General features: G+C 38.0%; 1 protein-coding gene across 1 annotated transcript in view; it reads right to left on the bottom strand.

The window, feature by feature from the left end:
• Positions 1–20,568, bottom strand: part of Abcb5 (ATP binding cassette subfamily B member 5) — a 78,684-nt gene that overhangs the window by 15,124 nt on the left and 42,992 nt on the right. The window contains exons 19-21 of the mRNA XM_042695830.1: positions 16,437–16,520; positions 3,706–3,909; positions 1,041–1,141 (exon numbers count right to left, since the gene is read on the bottom strand). Coding sequence (XP_042551764.1) covers positions 1,041–1,141; positions 3,706–3,909; positions 16,437–16,520 — 389 coding nt within the window. The remainder of the gene's footprint in view (positions 1–1,040; positions 1,142–3,705; positions 3,910–16,436; positions 16,521–20,568) is intronic.

The raw sequence follows: 20,568 nt of genomic DNA, 5'->3' as shown, positions 1-20,568 counted from the left end.
GGGCTTGAACTTGGTCTGTGTACTATCTCTTAGTTTCTTTGCTCTGTAACTCTACCACTTGAGCCAGACCTCCACCTCGGCCCACTGCTGGTTATTTGGAAATAAGAGTCTCTTGGGCTGCCTGAGCTGACTTTGAATCTCAAACCTCAGACCTTGACCTTAGACTTTGGAATAGTTAAAATTATAGTCATGAGCCACCAGTGCCCAACTTCTAATATTCTTTTTATTTTCTTCATTACTTTAAAAATTATCTTTATGTAGTTGTACAAAGAAGTTTCAAGGGCTGGGAATGAGGCTTAGTGGTAGAGTCCTTGCCTAGCATGAATGAAGCCCTGGGGTCAATTCCTCTGTACTACATAAACAGAAAAATCAGAGATGGCACTGTGGCTCAAGTAGTATAGTGCTAGCTAGCCTTGAGCAAAAAAAGAAGCTCAGGGACTGTGACCAGGCCCTGAGTTCAAGCCCCAGGACTGGCAAAAAAAAAAAAAAGAAAAAAGAAAAAGAAAAAAGAAGTTTCAATTCAATATTGTATTGTATTGTCTACTTTTCTATCATAATTTTATATTAGCAGAATAAGCTGGAGAACAAAAGACCACAAGGCCATCTCTCTCTCTCTCTCTCTCTCTCTCTCTGATACAGAAATGCAAAAAATCTCTGAATCAGTATGATAAAAAGTGCCAGCTAAATGAGCTCATTTATTGTGTAGGTACTTGTTTTGAAATGTAAATTGTTGTACAGGTTTCATATAAAGGAATGAGAAATCATACTTCCTTTCTTGACTATGCTAGTTTTTCAGTCTTTCAGGGAAATAAGACAGTTTTGTGTTTACATAGTGAAAGACAGGGAATGATAACATGGGAGGCCTAGGATGTGTGTTCTAGTCCTATCTGTCCTTAGTTCTTTGTCTCTCCTTGGTAAAGTCTCTTAAGAAGTTATGATCTGCCATTATCAGGAACACTTCAGAGGATAGCGATTGCCAAGTAAGCCATTGCCTTTCAGAACAAAATGCAGCCGTAGAGTCAGCTTGAATCTGTCCTTACCTGTGTTGGGTTTGAAGTGTTTCTTCATACACCTGCTCAAAGGCCTTTTCCCTTGTTAGCGACACAATAGTCCGAATGTGCTCCACGGCTTCAGTCGCTATCTTGTAAAGGAGAATGAAAAACATAGAGAAGAAAATTAGTCCTGCTGAAACTTTCCCCAGCAGTGAATGTCAGACACGCACTGACCACACAGGAAGTACATCAAGTCAAACATTTTCCTGAAAAGCTTGCTCTTTCCTTCCTCTTAAGACAACGCCCCCCCCCATCTTAAGATATGCAAATTACAGTTGAGGATTATAAACTTAAGGGGAATTTAGTGTTTGCACTTTCACCTTTCCATTCAAGTTTTTGTTTTTTTAATTGAATTTCAATTGGCATTGGTTCCATAGATAGGAAACTCAAATACTGGTGAGGCCTATGTTCACATGCAAAGGAGATTCCCGTAAATTATGAAACCATTCAACAACAATAACAGAAAAGATAGCAGGGAGAAGCAAATAAATAATCCTTTTATTCCAACATCCAAATGGAAACAGCAGCTAAAAAGGACTCAGGAACATTACAATAAGGGATTATGCAATGTGGTGATAAAATTTTTCATAAGATAAAGCCATTTGCCATTTTGATGTCTATGAACTGTATCTACCTCAAATATGATTAATGCTTTTCCATATTTATATAGTTTAAGAAATGTAATAACATTAATTCAAAATGGAGGAGGTTTTGATTTAGAATACTTTTGTGGTCATGAACACACAGGTTGTTTTGAACATATATATATATATATATATATATATGTATATATATATTTCCCTACTGAAAGCAGGGTCTTTCTGTGTAACTCATGCTGGCCTCCTGAGTTCTGGGATTGCAAGAGTGCACCACCATGCCTGTCTTATAGGTTGTTTTGTAAAAAGAGGCTTTCTGTTGTTCATTTTGCTTGAGATTATGGAACAAAAGAAGCAGATAGGTACCCAGTATTAATTGAAGGGCGCTTTGGGTTGTAGGAGAGAAATATAATTTTTGGATTGTGGTTAGGATACCTGGACTTCGTTCTTAAGTTTTGATATTAAATTGTTTTAAATCCTCATTAATTTGAAAATGAACTCAGAGAATGACATATGAGGTAGTGTGTAAGAAAAATGGATAAGAATGTTGAAGCCAAGCTAATCATAGGTGACTCATATCTATAATCCTAGCTACCTAGGAGGCTGAGCTCTGAGGATCATGGTTTGAAGCCAGCCAGGGTAGGAAAGTTTGTGAGATGTTTATATCCATTTAACCAGGAAAAAAAGGGCCTGAAGTGGAGCTGCAGCTCAAGTGGTAAAGTGCTATTCTTGAGTAGGGGGAAAACTCAGGGACAGCACCCAGGCCCTATCTTCAAGCCTCAAGTCCAGCACCAAAAAAAAAAAAAAAAAAAAAAAAGGAAGCAATCAACAAAATATCTTTATGATTATATTTTAACAATGCAGAGAAAAAGTCATTATAGAAATGAAATATATTCACCTTTAAGAAAATCAAAGAAAGCCATTTTGGAAATTTATCTAAATCGATATATGCAACGAAAAGAGAAACCAATACATTTTATTGACTTATATTCTAAGTTAATTTTTGGTAAACTAAGCCTGTTTGATGGAAATTACTGATTGGAGAGTCTGAGATTAATGACTTAAAATGGAAAAGTCAAGTTAGGCACCAGTAGCTCATGCCTGTAATTTTAGGGACTCAGGAGGCTGAGATTTAGAAGGTCATAGTTTGAAGCTAGGTTGTAAGAAAAGTCTGAGGGATTTCATTTCCAAGGAACCAGTAAAAAGCTGGATTGGAGGCCTGGTTCAAGTAGTAGAGCATCAACTATGACCTAAAAAGCCAAGCAAGACATTGAAACCCTGACCTCAAGCCCCATTATACACCACACACACACACACACACACACACACACACACACAAAGAAAGAAAAAGGAAAAGTTTGTATGTACATATATGCACATGTATGTATATATGTACATATATACACACACATATAACTAAATGTCATGGTACAATATGATGGGCAAGTCTAAATAACATTACTAATATAATGTTTTATAAATTATCATAATTTAAAAATCATACAGGCTGCATTCTCTAACTCTAAGGCAAATATTTGCTAAGCAGATCCATCTACAGAGCTCAACGAAACATTCCAAAGATCCTTCCCTAGTGCAAGATTTGTCAAGGGTCAGCCAGGCCAGATTATATTGATTCTGGTACTTGGCCTTCCTACTTATGAATATTCATATTTATTGGAGTGTGATCAAGTCACTATGATACAGATCTTAAATGATATTAGAATCATTTGTATATTCAAAAACTGTTCACAATGTGATAAAGAGTTTTGAAACTGTGGTGACAGTGGCTCATGCCTGTGATCCCAGTTACATAGGAGGCTGAATCTGAGGATCACTTCAAAGCCAGCCTGGGCAGCAAAGTCCATGAGACTCTTATCTCCAATTAATTGTCAAAAAGCCAGAAGTAGAGTCACGACTCAGTGGTAGAACACCAGCTTTGAGTGAAAAACCTAAAGGAACACTACAGGTTCCTAAGACAGGAAATGAATAATCCTTAGTATAGGCCCTCTGATTATTTTCTCTTACAATGTGACGATGGTTCAAGGATGTCATTTTACCTTTCCAGCACGCTTCAGTTCTTGCTTATCCTTGTTGGCAAAACCAGTCACCGCTGTAGTTTCAATCATTCCCGTTAAAGTGAGTGCTGGTGCAATACTCAGAATCAAGAGAGTCATCTCCCACCCGTATATAAAGGAGATGATCACGGACAGCCCCATATTTGTTGCATTTTGTGTTAGGACACCAATTCTTGTATTTATTGCCTATAATCAGACATATTTGGGGAAAAAGTAGGTTAACTTTACATTTATAAGAATTCCTCTTATTGGTATCCTGTGTAGAAAAGTAAGTTAGGCTTTTGGTTTTTAAGTATGTATCCTTTGAATTTATCTTTAAAGATTAAATAAGACACATATTTTTAAAATGTCCTAAACCACTGAATGCTGGTAGCTCACTCCTATAATCCTAGCAGCACAGGAAGCTGAGGCCTGAGGATTGTAATTTGAAGCCAGCCTAGATAGTCTGAGACTCTTTTCTCTAATTAACCATCAAAATGCCTGAAGTGGAGCTGTAGTACGCATGGTAGAGTGCTAACCTTGAGCAGGAAAAGCTAAGGGACAGAGCCCAAGCTCTGCCTACCACTTTGAACCACAGTTTCACTTCTGTTTTTTTTTTTTTTTGTCAGTTGTGGGGCTTGAACTCTGGGCCTGGGCACTGTCCCTGCACTCTTCAGCTCAAGGCGAGCGATCTACCGCTTGAGCCACTGCGTCACTTCTGGTTTTCTAGTGGTTTATTAGAGATAAGAGTCTCTCGGACTTTCCTGCCTGGGCTGGTTTTGAACCATGATCCTCAGATCTCAGCCTCCTGAGTAGTTAGGATTTCAGGTGTGAGCCCAGCGCCCGGCTCACTTCTGTTTTTTAGATGGTTAGTCTCATGCACTTGCCTGCCCAGGATGACTTTGAATTGCATTATTCAGATCTCAGCGTCCTGAGTAGCTAGAGATTATAAGCATGAGCCACCAGTGCCTGGATGTTTCTATTTTAATTAAAACATTACTTTATGGAATCTGTTCAAATACAATTTTTGTATACTTTGTTACATACCTACTTTCATACATATTCTACAGGTGACGATTTTATGTATTAGGACTATATGGTAAGTCATCTGAATACAAGGCTTTGTGATGGAGAGGCATGAGTTGGTACTAAAAAAATCATATTAAGTGAAGTAAGCCAGTAGGTCCCATGGTTTCTCTTATTTGCAATAATTAGTATACATCCAGAATAATCTTGGCAGATGGGCAGAGTATTAACTATGTACCTATGACCATAGAAGATGATGCTAAGAGAAATGAACTCCAAAACATGGACACAAGAAGTTTTTCTTTGTTGTTGTTCTTTTAATGTACTATGTAATTTCTTATTTATTTTCTATGTTCTTCCCCCTATTGTATATCCCCTGCTGTCATTGTATCTGATTTATTTATCTGAATTAGGGAAGGGAAGGGGAACAACAGAATGATGAGACAAAGGAAAAGCGGGGAATCAGTGCAACAGTGATTCTCACAAGACACTATATTGGAAATGATCTGTACAACTTGTGTGGGGGAGACGAAGGATAAAAATGAGGGAGGGGGTAACAAGTTCTACAAGAAATGTACTTATTATCTTACTTATGTAACTGTAACCCCTCTGTACATCATCGTGACAATAAAAAGAAAAAAAAACCCAGAAGACCAATATGGAGAGGAAAGAGGAGGACTCAAGGGAAGGTTGAATAAATATGAGAAAGATTAAACATAGGCAACCAAATTTTCATACTATAGTTGTGGCTACTATCTAAAAGCATGCAAAGCACAGCCAATATTTACTAAGCACTGAAGGAGCACTTAATTTTCATGATTATCTCAAAACAATTGTGAGTGATAGATGCTTGTAGTATTCCTGTAATACAAATGAGGATGCAGAGGTAGAGATAACTTGCCTGGACTCATTCACTTTGTCATTAGGGGATAAAGAATTCTGTTCCCTTGATACTCTATGCACCCCTGCACAGAAATCATTTCTTTTTTTTTTTTTGGTCCGGTCATGGGGCCTGAACTCTGGGCCTGGGCGCTGTCCCTCAGCTCTTCAGCTCAAGGCTGGCACTCTACCACTTGAGCCACAGCACCACTTCCGGCTTTTTTCTTTTTGCTTATGTGGTGCTGAGGAATCGAACCCAGGGCCTCAGGCATGCAAGGCAAGCGCTCTACCACTGAGCCACCTCCCCAGCCCCAGAAATCATTTCTTATAAACAAAAACATTCTTATGATCAAAATGAGAAAATTAATCCAGGAGTGGGTGGTACCTTCTGTAATCTCAGCATTTGTGAAAGGGAAGCGGGGGATTGGGAGTTTGACACATGCCTGCCATTCAAGTTTTGTCAGTTGTCTAATCATGTAGGCTGTCCTATTCAGGAAAAGGACACTCCATTCCATTATGTTTTCAGTTGCCTTCAGTTTGGGGCTGTTCTTCAGAAGACCTTGATACTCATGACTGAATTTTTTCTGAAAAAAATCTATGTGGTAGAATATTTCACTTCTAGCTCACTCAATATTTTCTCATGAGAGAGTTCAGATTATGATAGTATTTCACCTGTATACCACAGAGGCAATTCTCTGTTCCTCTCTCTGTCTTGTCAATTCCATTATAGTCCTGTTTCTCTCTCTCTCTCTCTCTCTCCTCCCTCCTTCCCTCCCTCTCTACTTCCCTCCCTCCCTCCTTCTCTCCCTCCCTGTCTTCCTTCCTTCCTTCCTTCTTTTCTTCCTTCCTTCCTTTTTTGTTTTTTGTTTTGGCCAATACCTGGGCATGAATTCAAGACCTCACATTTTGTTTACTTGGCTGGAGCTCTACAACTGAGTCCAACCCAGGTTTTTGTTGGTTATTTTGCAAACAGAATCTCTTGGGGACACTTCTGTCCAGCTGGCCTGAAACTACAATCCTCTGGATCTCAGACATGTAAGTAGTCAGGAGGAAAGGCTTCATGCTCACTTTTATAATGAAGCTTCTCCATTATGAACTTATTCTTTTTCTCTTTGTTGGTAAATGTTTTGAGATGAGATATATTGGAGGTAGGTTAATAGCCAATTACTTAACACAATTTCAGTTTGTTTAGTAGTAGTCTATAGTTTTTGTGTTTTCTTCAGGTGGTTTATAACTAGTATAATTATTTGGCACTCCAATTGTCTCAGATGCAGTTAGTGGAAGCTCTTTGAATTGGAATTTGCTGTCCTCTGATATGTCCCTTGAATAGGCACATATTTTATGATGTCAAAGGTTTTCCGAACTCAACTTACACTACCATAATCTTGAAATCAGTCATTTCCCAAAGATCCTTGGTTTCTTTTAGTGGAGAATGTCATTATGGCTGTTGGGCTCATTATTATTACATTGTTGGTAAAGAGTGCTGGGTAATGTGGTGTGTGTGTGTGTGTGTGTGTGTGTGTGTGTGTGTGTGTGTGTGAGTGTGTGTGTGCAGATGCATGCACTTATTTCTATTTCTATGTCTCTATCTTTCCTTTTTTGGTCGGTTGTGGGGCTTGAACTCTGGGCTTGGGCACTGTCCCTGTGCTCTTCAGCTCAAGGCAAGTGCTCTATCACTTGAGTCAAAGCACCACTTCCGGTTTTCTAGTGGTTTATTGGAGATAAGAGTCTCACACTTTTCTGCCTGGGTGGGCTTTGAACCGAAATCCTCAGATCTCAGCCTCCTGAGTTGCTAGGATTACAGGTGTGAGCCACCAGCACCAGGCTTGTCTCTATGTTTTTATATTTCTTAATATCCGTGAATCCTGTCAGGTTAGTACCTTCAATTCTAGTCCAAGTTCACATGGTTATTTCCAGGTTCCATCTTTTCTACTTTTATTATACCCTCCTTCACAAGTGAGAAACTTGGCTCTAATGTTCCCTAACAGATTGGATTGTGTGATTAACCCTCTGTACACCCAGTCTGCTGTCATCCTCTGCTTGAGGCCTGTCCGCACCTGGCTCTGCCTCTACTCTGCCTCTACTCTACTTCAGGAGCTGATCACACCTGAGATCCAGCCCTTCCCTACTCCCCACCATGGATGGGGTCTGAGCATCCGGAGCCTCTGCGTCCTAGCTGGCATTTACAAAATGGGAAAGGAGGTGAAACATTGTAGTATGAGAAAAAAATACTGAAAAATAACTTATTTTCAAAAATAACTAATTATTTTCAAGGAGCTTTGTGTTTTATGGGTTATTTTTCAGGAGGACACATGGTATTTAGGCAATAAACTAAAATGTTATGTTTCTTTAGTCCTAGAAGTGAAAAAGATGAACCTTATTTATTTACCTAAAAGTAGAATTGTAATAAATTACATTTAAAAAATATGTGTTTTGCTGTGACCATGAAAATATGGCCCACTGGAAAAAGGTAAGATAATGTTAAAGTTTATATCCTTCTGGATATGTCAGATTAATATTATTGTATGCATGCAGTTTTGTAGTTTGCTTTTATCTGTTTGTATTATACTGCAAACTTTTTCTTAGATTTTTGAATATTCTTTAACATTTAAACATCTTTAACATTTTTAATATGTTAAAATTGCTTCACTTTGGGGCTGGGAAGGTGGCTCAGCCACAGAGTGCTTGCCTTGCATGCATGAGGCCCTGGGTTCAATTCCTCAGCACTACATAAGTGGAAAAAGCCAGAAGTGGCGCTGTGGTTCAAGTGGTAGAGCACTAGCCTTGAGCTGAAGAGCTGAGGGACAGTGCCCAGGCCCAGAGTTCCGGCCTCACGGCCAACCAAAAAAAAAAAAAAAAAAAAAAAAAAATTGGTTCACTTTTTTGAAGCAGGGCTTCACTATGTAGTATAGGCTGGCTTTAAATTTGTGGTCCTCCTACTTCAATGCTGGGATTATAAGCATGAACTACCATATCCAGCTACTCCCATTATATCACTACAAAAAAGTGAAAGTATGCTGGCTCACATCTGAGATTCTAGCTACTCAGGAGATGGAGACTGGGGAGACTAAGGTCAAAGTTAGCCTGATGAAAAAGTTAGCGAGATCCTATCTCAACTACACACACACACACACACACACCACACACCACCTCCACCACCACCACCACCACCACCATTACCACCACCACCACCACCACCACCACCCAACAAAAAAATAATAAAAAAACAACAACCAACAGAAGTGGGTCATGCATCTGTCATCCTAGCTATAGGGAGTATAAATAGGAGGATTATGTTCCAGATCTGCCCAGGCATGAACAGAAGAAAAGTGAAGCAAAAAAAGGGCTAGAGGTAAGGATCAAATGATAGAGTCCTGCTTGGGAAACCCAAGTACTCAACAACAACAACCATCAAAGTTACAACACATATCTTTGGACAAAATCTTTGTGCTTTCCTTTCATTTCTGAAGATTAAATTCCTAAGAGGAATTTAGGGTAAAAGATACATAGGTTTTCATTCCTGATAAGTATTTTCAAATTGCTTCTTTAACAGTTTTCACTATCAAAATTTAGCTGGGAATGCAACAAATATGAAAATTACTGTATGTATAGACTCTAGGGAAATGACTCGCATAAGAAATTGGAAAAACCTGGCTTACTTCACTTAATATAATTTTTTCCAAGCCTTTCCATTTCCTAACAAATGGGGCAATGTCATTCTTTCTGATGGAGGCATAGAATTCCATTGTGTATATATACCACATTTTCTTGATCTATTCATCTACTGAGGGGCATCTGGATTGGTTCCATATCTTAGCTATAGTAAATAATATCTAGTATATGTCTGAGTCAAGCAGAAAAGGTCAGATAAGGTGATGTTAGGAAATGAACCCTAAGATATGTATTCAAATTTTTTTCTTTCATGCGATTGCTTCTAACACATTTATAAGATTATTTCTTTGTTGCTTTGTATGTCCCTCCCCTTGCTTTCAATGTATTTGATGTTGGTATAATTTGTGGAGGGGAAGGGGAAATAAAGGAGGAGGCTACAATGCTTGTTAAGTGTACTCATTATCTTGCCCATGTAATTGTAACCCCTCTGTACAGTATTTTCACAATAAAAAATAATAAAATATAAAATAAAAGAAATTGGAAGAAGATGCAGTATCCAGCTACCCAAACAAAATTCTATATGGTAAATTGGATATGGGTCATCACACCTGTAATCCTAGCTACTCAGGAAACTGAGATCTAAGATCATGGTTAGAAGACATCTGGGCTAAGAAAGGCCATCAGACCTCCAATTAATCACAGAAAAAGCTGAAAGTGGCACTGTGGATTAAGTGGTAGAGTGCTAGCCTTGAGCAAATGGAGCTCAGGGACAGTGCCCAGGCCCAGAGTTCAAACCCTAGGACTGGCAAAAAAGCCCAAAACAAACAAACAAAAAAACCTAAGCATAAAACACACATGTTCAATACCTAATTTATTGTACAATGTGGGATAGAATAAATTCTACAATGTTTTACTTGTTAATGAAAAGTTATCAATGTATAGCATAGTCAACAAGTTAAGCTGGGTTCCAGTGGTTCATACCTGTTATCCTATTTAGATGGAGAAGATTGGTTATTCAACCAATAATCAGATATGGTGACATGTACCTGTTCTCCCGGATACACAGGAGGATGTGAGATCTGGAGAACTCAGGTTCCAAGTCAGCCCAGGTGGAAGAAGTTTATGAGGCCTTATCTAAAAGCAAGGCTGGCATATCACAGCAATAGTAGAAAGTGTAAATAGGAAGATCAAGGGCCAGAGTGGCTTGCGCAACAAGAGAGACCTTAGTACAAAGCTAAAAATTACTGGAGCAAAAAAAGCTGGATGACAGCCAGGTACTGGTGATTCATGGTTGTTATCCTAGGTATTCAGGAGTCTGAGACCCCCAAGGATTGGGTTGAAAGCCAGCCTGAACAGAAAAGTTTGGGAGATTCCGTCTTCAAAACATCCTAGTTCAAACCCCAGTACCTCCATAAACAATCCCCCAAAGTCAAGATATAAAAAGTTCCCAAATCAAAAGTCTAGATATAAGTGGGGTTGTATTCCAAGTACTTGAGAAGGAGAGCAAGGAAGATGGTGAATTTGAGGTCAGCTAGGGTTACATAATAAAATCCTGTCTCAGAAAACAAAAACAAAGCGATGACAAAAGTCTAGAAGCAGTGCCTGAAATGAAAAACAAGGGATAGGATAAATAATAGATTAGATAATGAAAGAGAAAAGATAATTGCTTTTCAAGACACAATGATAGAAACTATTCCAAATAGTTATGGTTCACCTTGAAGCAGACTAATATATGTGTAGTTGGTAGTTGGAGCCCTGAAGAACAGGAGAAAGGGTAGGGTAATGGAAAAAGTATTTGAATAAATAATGACCAATACATTTTCCCAACTTAGTGAAAAGCATAAGCTTACAATTCTAAGATTATCAGTAAACTCCAAGCACAAGAACACAAGTAAGAGATAGTATGAAAGCCCATCACAATTTCAAAGTTAGTGACAAAGAAAAATGATCATAAAAGCAGCCAAGACAGGGACATTATGTACTGAGGAAAATAAATATGGATAACAACAGATATCTAATTAAAAAAACCCCACAGAATTGAAAACAGCAACAAACAAATCTGTCAACCTCAAGTTCTATCTCCAGTGGAAGCAACTTAAAAAGTGGAAGTAAAATAAAGAGACTTTAAGGCATATAAAAGATAAAATAGTCAATTTAAGGCCTACAGTCAAGACTCTTCTTTCAAGAAGACTTGGAGTTAGAGGGCAATGATATCAATGGAAAGATGTGTCTAGAATACAGAATGAAGAGAGACCAGAAATGTATATTATAACTTCTATATTTAATTAATTCTTTTATGAAACACTTACCAGTTAAATAAAAATAATTACAATACATAGTTGACCTTACTATGTGCATAAAAGGAAAAAAAAGCTGAGAAGCAAATAAAGATTGCTCTTGTAAGTTTTGCACAATGTATATTGACCTAGTGTATCACTTAATGGTAGACTGTGACAAGATGGGTACTAGAAACACTCACGTAACCACTAAAACAATACAAGTTATATGCAGCTGGCAACGCCACGTCCTCCTTCAAGAGAGAGATAAAAAGGAATAATAAAGAACTTTAACTGGAAGGAGGCAAGAACATAAGAAAATTATATGAAAAATGAAATGAGATAGAAAACAACCAAATGAGAGGTATACACTTCATGATGAAAAATCACAGAAAACAGCATTCTAAAAAAACCTGCTAAATGCGATTAATATACCAACAGATGAAAATAGGAGAACTCCTTCAGAAAATGAAAATGAAAGTGAGGCAGAAATCAAGTGGCTCATTTATCAGCCAAGCAAAGCACATCATTTAAAGGTAATTAGTTAATTAACTCATGTTCAATGGCAGCATGAGAAGAAATGTGTTCAGACTGCATATCTTATGTAAGATAATTACTCGTTTAATGAGAACAGTTGCTTAGAGTTATTTAAGATATTAGGAACAACATCAAAAGTCAATACAAAGAAGGGATTATTTTGATAGCTAGTAGTAATGGTGTCAATCCTATTATCCAGAAAGAGAATCCTGAATTCCAGGCCAACCTAGGCTATATAGTGAGACATAGTAAGAAAATTATTTTAAGTAGTCTTTATTGCTCACAATGGATTCACATTATATATAATATATAATTATATATTAGTATATATTGTTATATACACTACATGTAATATATATTATATGTATAGCATGTATACATTATATATTATAAATTACACACACACACACACACACACACACACATATATATGGGGGGGTTTGCCACATAGCTCAGATAGACTTCAATCTTTCAATCCTTGGATTTCAATTCTTAGCCTTAGTTTCCTGAGTGCTGGGATTATAGGTGTTTGCTACCATTACAAGCTAGTTTTTTAGTAATTAGAAGTGAAAAGATAGGTTCTATGAACAGTCTCTGTGGAATGAGTAGAGATGAGAATATTTTCAAAGTACTTGAGACAAGACTAAGGGCCACTTGTAGCAGAATCTTCCCAATTGTGTTACCAAATGATGGTAGCGAAAATAGGTGTGAACAGAAAAACAATGAGATGGACAAATTTGCAAAAGGCCATGTAAATATCAAGGATTTATATTTATTTGCTGTCATTTTTCACTAGCATATGTTTGTGGAAAATAAATCAAATTTAGTTTGCATTTATCATATGAATTTATCATGTTTTGGATATTACTTTCTACAGTATCACTAACATATGTGGACATATTAAGTTTTGATCATTTTTCTTAATTAACCTAAAACTACAGAGAAAACAAAACAAAACAACAACAAAAAATACCAACTGGCTATTTGCCAACTTTAATACTGTGGCAATGTCGTTTTAATAGCTGCTAACTGATGGAATCAGAAGTCGTGTCACGCTGTTTATGTATTTTTCTTGTTAAAAGGTTAAATAGAGAAATGAGCTCAACATTGTGCAGGTAATAAAATAATATTCTGGGACAAACTAACCAGCTCATTGGATTCTTAGAATTAATAAGGGAAATAAATCTTTCTGGTTTCTCTGGGTAGTAATTACAGGTCTAGTGCTGGCACTGTTGGTCTGTGGCATATAAAGTGTGCATTGTGGTATTAGCCACACCCTTCTTGTGGACAAAAGTGAAATAAGACCTTTGGTTGACTAGAGGGTTGCTAAAATACACAGGAATAATAACACCTTGTAATTTTGTGGAATCTAGTCTCCAAAGGAACCTCAAATGGTTTCATACCTTTATGAAAACTACCTATTGCACAGAAAGTAGTGTGTTGACAGATGAGCCGGTTGGCCATCAGCCATTACCTTGGGCTAAAATAATACCAGTGAAATGACTTGCATTCATTCAACTATTCTATGAGGTATGTTTTCTGATGACTGTATCTCCCCAACATGTTTTTGTCATGACTCTCAGAGTATTAGAGCTCCTAAAAATGGTACTTAAAGGTTTCAAACAAACACACACCATCATCATCATCATCATCATCATCATCATCATCATCATCATCATCATCATCAACATGTGTTGCTACTGACGCTTGAACTTAGGATCTTGTGCTTTCCACAGACTTCTTTATAACTCAAGGCTGGCACTCTACTACTTGAGCCACAGCTCTCCTTCCAGCTTTTTGCTGGTTAACTGGATAAGAGTCTAACCAACTTTCTTGCCTGGACTGGTTTCAAACTGATCCTCAGATCTTAGCCTCCTGACTAGGAAGGATTTCAGGTGAGCTCTCCCAGTGCCCAGCTAAGGTACATTATTTTAAGAACATTCACTTTAATATATTTGATAAAATGAGATGTAACTGAAGTTAAGTAATAAATAAACTATCACATGATATGATTTAGTTAAGTCCATGATAGCAATATGATCTTCCAAATTACTTCCCAACTTGTCGGGCAAACTCAGAACCATGGTCCTCAAATCTCAGCCTCCTAAGTAGGTTAGATTACAAGTGTAAGCCACCAGAGCCCAGCAGCACGTAGACACTTTCTGTGGTCATTTTATTTCTTAAATTCAGTAAATTCAAAACCTTCAGGATCCACCCATTTATTCTGTTTCAGTGAAAACAGTTTGACTTGCCCAGAAGTTGTGAGACAAGCATTTACTAACTAATTGCAACAAGGAAGTTCCAGGTGATAAAACGGTATTAGTCAGATGCTTGTAAAGAATCAAGCTGAACAATAGTCTCATTAAATTCACTCAATAAGAGATGTTATTTATTAGAAACAACAAATAAGTAGAAGGATGGTTTTCTTTGCTTAATATGATGGATCTATATCTATCCATTTTCCTGTAAGCAACACAATTTCACTCTTCTTTAAGGCTGAATAATACTCCACTGTGTAACTGTAACACATTTAAGAAAACCTATTAATCAGTTGTAGGGACTCTGGGCTGTTTTCATAATTTGGCTAGTGTGAATAGTGTTTCAGTAAACATGAGTGGGGTGCCACTATTGTATCCTGACACATACTGTGCTGCTCTTCTTAAGTAAAAATGAGATCTTGTTTTGCATTCTTTTGCTCAATCAGAATTGAAATCTCACTGCTTTAGAAAGGCTGATTGTATTAAAGTAATTGGAAGGGAAGTAACAAATGATTCTACATCTCTTGCACACTACCCTGCACTTAAGTATGACTGACACTCATTAAGCTGCTGATGGCATCATTAATTAACGAGTATGTTGCATAAACATTTTGTTTATGTGACTCCATCTGGGTAACAACTAGCACAGAATCATGTCTACAGGCAAGCAGGCACTGAAGTTGGTATAAATTAAGATGTTAGTTTCCAGGGTTAAATTAAAAAAAAATTCTGGGAACCATATCTGTAACGCTGTAACCCGAGCTGCTCAAGAGGCTGTGATCTAGGATCGTGTTTTGAAGCCAGTCCAGGCAGGGAAATCTATGAGATTCTTATCTTGAGCCACTAAAAACCAAAAGTGGATCTGTGACTTGTAAGTTCAAGGCCTAGGACTGGCACACACACACACAAACTCACAACAACAACAACAAAAACTGGGTGGAGCTTTAACTCATCCCCATCCTTGAACTAAAAAACTAAGGGAGAGTGTCCAGTTCAAGTCCCAGTACCAGCACAGAGAAAGGGAATTTTCTGATATGAAAGATGACCTATGTAACTTGTGGACAAGGATAAGGGGAGGGGAAACTGGGAGAAAGTGAAGAAAGTGTGACATTGTCTAAAAAAAGAGAAATGTACTCATGATCTGACTTATGAAATGGTAACCCCTCTGTACAACACCTTAATAATAACAATAAAATTATGTATATATAATTATATATATGTATATATACATATATTTTTTTTGTCAGTCATGGGGCTTTAACTCTGGGCCTGGATGCTTTCCCTGTGCTCTTCAGCTCAAGCTCTACCACTTGAGCCACAGCATCACTTCCAGTTTTCTAGGGGTTTATTGGAGATAAGCGTCTCACAGACTTTCCTGCCTGGGTTAGCTTTGAACCACGATCCTCAGATCTCAGCCTCCTGAGTAGCTAGGATTACGGCGTGAGCCACCAGTGCCCCTCGAAATTATGTTTTGTTTTTTTTTTTGGTTGGTCGTGGGGCTTGAACTCTGGGCCTGGGCGCTGTCCCTCAGCTCTTCAGCTCAAGGCAAGTGCTCTACTGATTAAGCCACAGTGCCACTTCTGATTTTCTAGTGTTTTTTTGTTGGAGATAAGAGTCTCATGGACTTTCCTGCCTGGGCTGGCTTTGAACCACGATCCTCAGATCTCAGCCTCCTGAGCAGCTAGGATTACAGGCGTGAGCCACCGGCACCTGGCAAATTATGTATTTTTTTTTTAAAAAAGAAATTTTCTGGAGCAGAGCTTGGTGCCTATCAGTAATCCAGGCATTTGGGTGGCCTGGTAGGAAGAGTGTGAGTTTCAGACCAGCTCGGGCTACATCAGTGGGAAAAAAAATCAGAGGTAGCTATGTTTTCTTTCATTTGTGACATTAAATTTTTTTTTTACAATTCTATTATGAGCTCTTTTCTCTCATTCTTCATATCTTCTCAGTGGTTTAGTTATCCTATTAGATATACTAAAGCTTCTTTAATTTTGGTTAAAAGAACCAGATCTCAAAGGCTTACCCGATTATCTTAATGGTGAGAGTTACTCCAGCCTAGCCCACAACCAGGCAGAGATGAACTGTGCAAGTAAACACATGTACACCACATATACATGCTACTGTAAAATCAACGTAGTGTACATACCCCTTGAATTTGGGCTATATCTATGGCCAATGTTGTGGTCAAGGCTCCTGTATTGTTTTCTTTATCATCAAACCAGGCAATATCCTGCGGGAAAAAAGAGAAGTAACATGGTTATCAAAAATAGTTTTTTCTGGCCAAAAAGCAGGTGGCTCATGCCTGATTCTAGCTACTCAGAGGGTGAAATCTGAAGACTGCAGTTTGAAGAAAGCCTGAGCAGACAAATCAAGAGAGTTTTATCTCTAAATTACCCACAAAGCAAGAAGTAAGGCTGTGGCTCAAGTGGTAGAATGACACTCTTGAAGGAAAATGTCAAGCTAGAGCATAAGTCCCTAAGTTCAAGTCCCAATACTAGCACACATACATACAATAAGATAACTTTGCTGTAGTGAGTTAGAAGGTCCATTTCTCTGCTTTCTCACTCACCAGGTCCTAATTCTTGGGAACACTCACTTCTGATTCTTATTCACAAAGATCTATCTGTAGGTGTAGTAAACTGAACAATGGAAGCCCAGCCATTTGCACTCATTACCATGTTTCCATATTGTGGAATAATCTATGTTCAAAAATAATTATTAGACCCTCATCAAAGTAATTTGAAGATTGACTCTCCCAAGTCCTTTGCAGAGAGAAGATTCTATTTAAATAGTAAAGTGATGCCCAACACAATTTAGAAATGTTTTCAAATATTTTTGCCTCAACAGACTAACAATGACAAAGTCTGTTTTCCCTCTCTTTCGGATCCACATAGGCACATTTTTCACCTGGCCCTTCTTCACATTATCCCCCAATTTTAGGTGCACCAGGCATTGTGTGATGCTGAGGAAACACAAGACAAATACAGCCAGGAGACATGCAATCTGAAGAAGGCAGGTCAGAAATATGAGCAATAAAAGCACAATGGAAGAAGCAATTTCATTTTCAACAGCTAATAGAGACAGCACTTCTCAGCACTTCTCAGCCTGAGGAATTTTGGTTTTCTTTTATAGGCTGGTGAAGGGTTCCTCCCCCTGCCTCCCACTACTTGTATCTCTTGTGGATTAAAAAAAAAATCATGTGGAGACTGGCTCTTTACAGTGAGTAAAGAACATAAAAAGCTGTTGACCTAGGCCCGGAGGCTCAGGTTTCTTAAACATGAGTATTAGTTAAGAAGAGGAAAACCAAAACAGATTGAGGGCTATGTATTAATTGTGTAGAAATATTAGAAGAATTAGAAGGAGAGGAATTAGAGGAATATGGTAGGAACTGTGGTAGGTGCAACTCTGGTACAGTAGCAGCAATTGTGAGCCTAGCTTTGGGAGGGTGTCCCAATGAGCTTAGGGGTCTAGTTGTCCCAAAGCCACCCCAAGATGTTCATGGTGGTACAGTAGCCATTTCAAAGGCACAGCTTCAGGAAGTGTGAACAGTTGAACCAGAAGTCATTACTGGCATGTTGTTGTATAGACTTTTCTCCCAGATTAGCACAAACCATATATTTTTCTAATTGCTTCTTGATTTCCACATGGCATGGAACATACAAAGGGTTTTCAGATAGAATTCTGAAGTAAATAATATAGAGAAAAGAATTTAACATTACATATTACATTCTCGATTTCTATAGTAACTTGCTATGACATATCATTCTTAGGGTAAAATGGGAGTTGTGAATCAGGTGCCAGTGGCTCATGCCTGTTATCCTTGCTATTCAGGAGTCTGAAATTTGAGGCTGTGGTTCCAAGTTAGCCCAGGCAGGAGAGTCTTTGAAATGCTTATTTCTAATTAACCAGCAAAAAAAAAAAAAAAAGCTGCAAGTACAGCTGTGCCTCAAGTGTAGAGCACTAGCCTTGAACAAAAAGCTCAGGGACAGCTCTTAGGTCCTGAGTTCAAGCTCAGGGCCAGTACAAAAAAAAGTGAGTAGACTTAATTGGGCACTGGTGGCTCACACTTGTAATTTTAACCACTCAGAAGGCTGAAATCAGAAGATCATAGTTCAAAGCCAACCTGGGCAGACAAATCTTCTACACCTTATATTTAATTTACCAGCAAAATGTCAAACTACAGAGTTGGCTTAAGCGGTAGAGTGCAAACAATGAACAAAAAGCTGAGTGAGAGTACAAGGCTCTGAGTTCAAGCCATGGTATTGATACACAAAACAAAACATGATGCTATGTTCAATCAGTAAGATGTTTCAAATTGCTTTTCCACATGTCAGCAATTGAATTGTGAATGCTCATTCATAGACAGGATTGTTTTCCTACAAATGCAAGATTTGTCAAAGCATTTATCAGATTGTTTTTGAATCATAGCTAGTGTCCAGTGAGAACAAATTTGCTTTTCTTCTTCCTGATGGTAAAATAATTATTAGTAAGACCTTTTTCTTACATCTTCCCTCTGCTAGAAACAAACAAAAATATTCACACTATAAATAACTGCTTGGCATGTATTTTCCTACTTAGTCCTCACAGCCAACCACTCTGTGAGGAGAACCTATGATTCCTCATTTTATAAATGAGAAACCCAGGGGGGCTGGGAAGGTGGCTCAGTGGTACAGCGCTTGCCTTGCATGCATGAGGCCCTGGGTTCGATTGCTCAGCACCACATAAGCAAAAAGAAAAAAGCCGGAAGTGGCACTGTGGCTCAAGTGGTAGAGCGCTAGCCTTGAGCTGAAGAGCTGAGGGACAGCGCCCAGGCCCAGAGTTCAGGCCCCACGACCGGACCCCCCCAAAAAATGAGAAACCCAGGGCCTAAGACATGAAGTGAGTTGCTTAAGATCACAGCTGGCAAAAGCTGCTGTCAGGGTTTGAACTTCCACAACCAGGGTGCAGAGTCCGTAGTCTTGATTATCCTGTTTAACAGCTCAAGCTCCTCAGCTGAGGGTTGTTTTTTTTTTTTTTTTTCAATCACTAGTACTCTACTGCTTGAGCCACAGCTCCACTTCCTACAGCTGAGTTTCATCATCCATTTCCCCCATTTCTCCTGCTTTAGGACTTGATCCTTCATGTTCTTTTGGAGATTACTTAGGTCCTTCTTGAAATTCCTGAAAGGTCACGGCCAATACAATGAATTTAGGATAAAACAATCCCTTCCTCCCAGAAGCCATAGCTAATCCAATTTAAGGGATCTGGGCAAAAATCAACTTCATATCTGTTAACCACCCACCCCTACCCCTGCTCCAAAGATCAATATTTACCACTAAAAATATAAGCTTAGTTTTAAAACCCAAGAAGCAATAAATTATTTATAATCAAGGAAGTCAGCAACAATTAGAATATTTCTTTTTCACTGAAAGGAACTTAAGTAATCACATAAAATACAGATTTTCTAGCTACAAAAAGACTATGTCTGATTTTTAGAAATACCTATGCCTAAAATGAGAGTTCAAAATAGTTATAAAAACCCTGCAAGCCCTAGCATGCTTTCTAGGTCTTCAAAGTTTTATCTTATGACAAAAACCAAGCAATAAAAGTTAAGTAAAATTTTAGAGCTTTCAATACTATAGACAAAGCAAAAATTGTAAGGCTACAGAGGAAACACTAAATAAACTACAATCTCCCTCCAATTTTAAGAAGCATATATAAAAGAATGTTGAGGGGTGACAATGGAAAAGAAGTAATATACTAAAAGGGACTGCATTGATTTTTGTGGGAAATTTAATAACATCAGAGAAGTAGCATGGGTTTTTTGGGTGCATTTGCAGGATTTTTTTGAAGGGCAGAGTTTATGGCTTATAGGTTAGCACATGTTTATTTTATCCAAGAATTTACTGTTAGTGTTCACATGACTAATTTTAGGAAAAGGATTAATACCCAGTATTAATCATGAAACTGAGATGAACAACTACTGGTTAGCCTGACTTATGATCAGGAGATTCTATTCTTATAAGCATTCTGTGGATAGATAGGAAGTTCAAAGTTATGCTTAGAAAACATTATAATTTATAGTCTTCAGGAAACATTTACAGAATGTTCTAGAAAGATGTAATATTCTTGGACAGGAGAAAAAACATGAATTCATGAAGACAAAAACAAGCAGAAATTGTCAACAAGTGTGAAAAATGTTAGTTAAATATAGTCTCACCTTTATGAAAGATTTGAAGTAAAGACAAAAGGTGTTCATACATTGTACAAAGTCCAGATGTAACAGGAGAGATATGTGG

Source organism: Dipodomys spectabilis, unplaced genomic scaffold (genome assembly GCF_019054845.1).
Source record: "Dipodomys spectabilis isolate Male_0828 unplaced genomic scaffold, ASM1905484v1 ptg000190l, whole genome shotgun sequence".
NCBI classification, from domain to species: domain Eukaryota; kingdom Metazoa; phylum Chordata; class Mammalia; order Rodentia; family Heteromyidae; genus Dipodomys; species Dipodomys spectabilis.
Note: the sequence above shows the minus strand (reverse complement) of the source record. Positions and strands in the feature narration are given on the sequence as shown.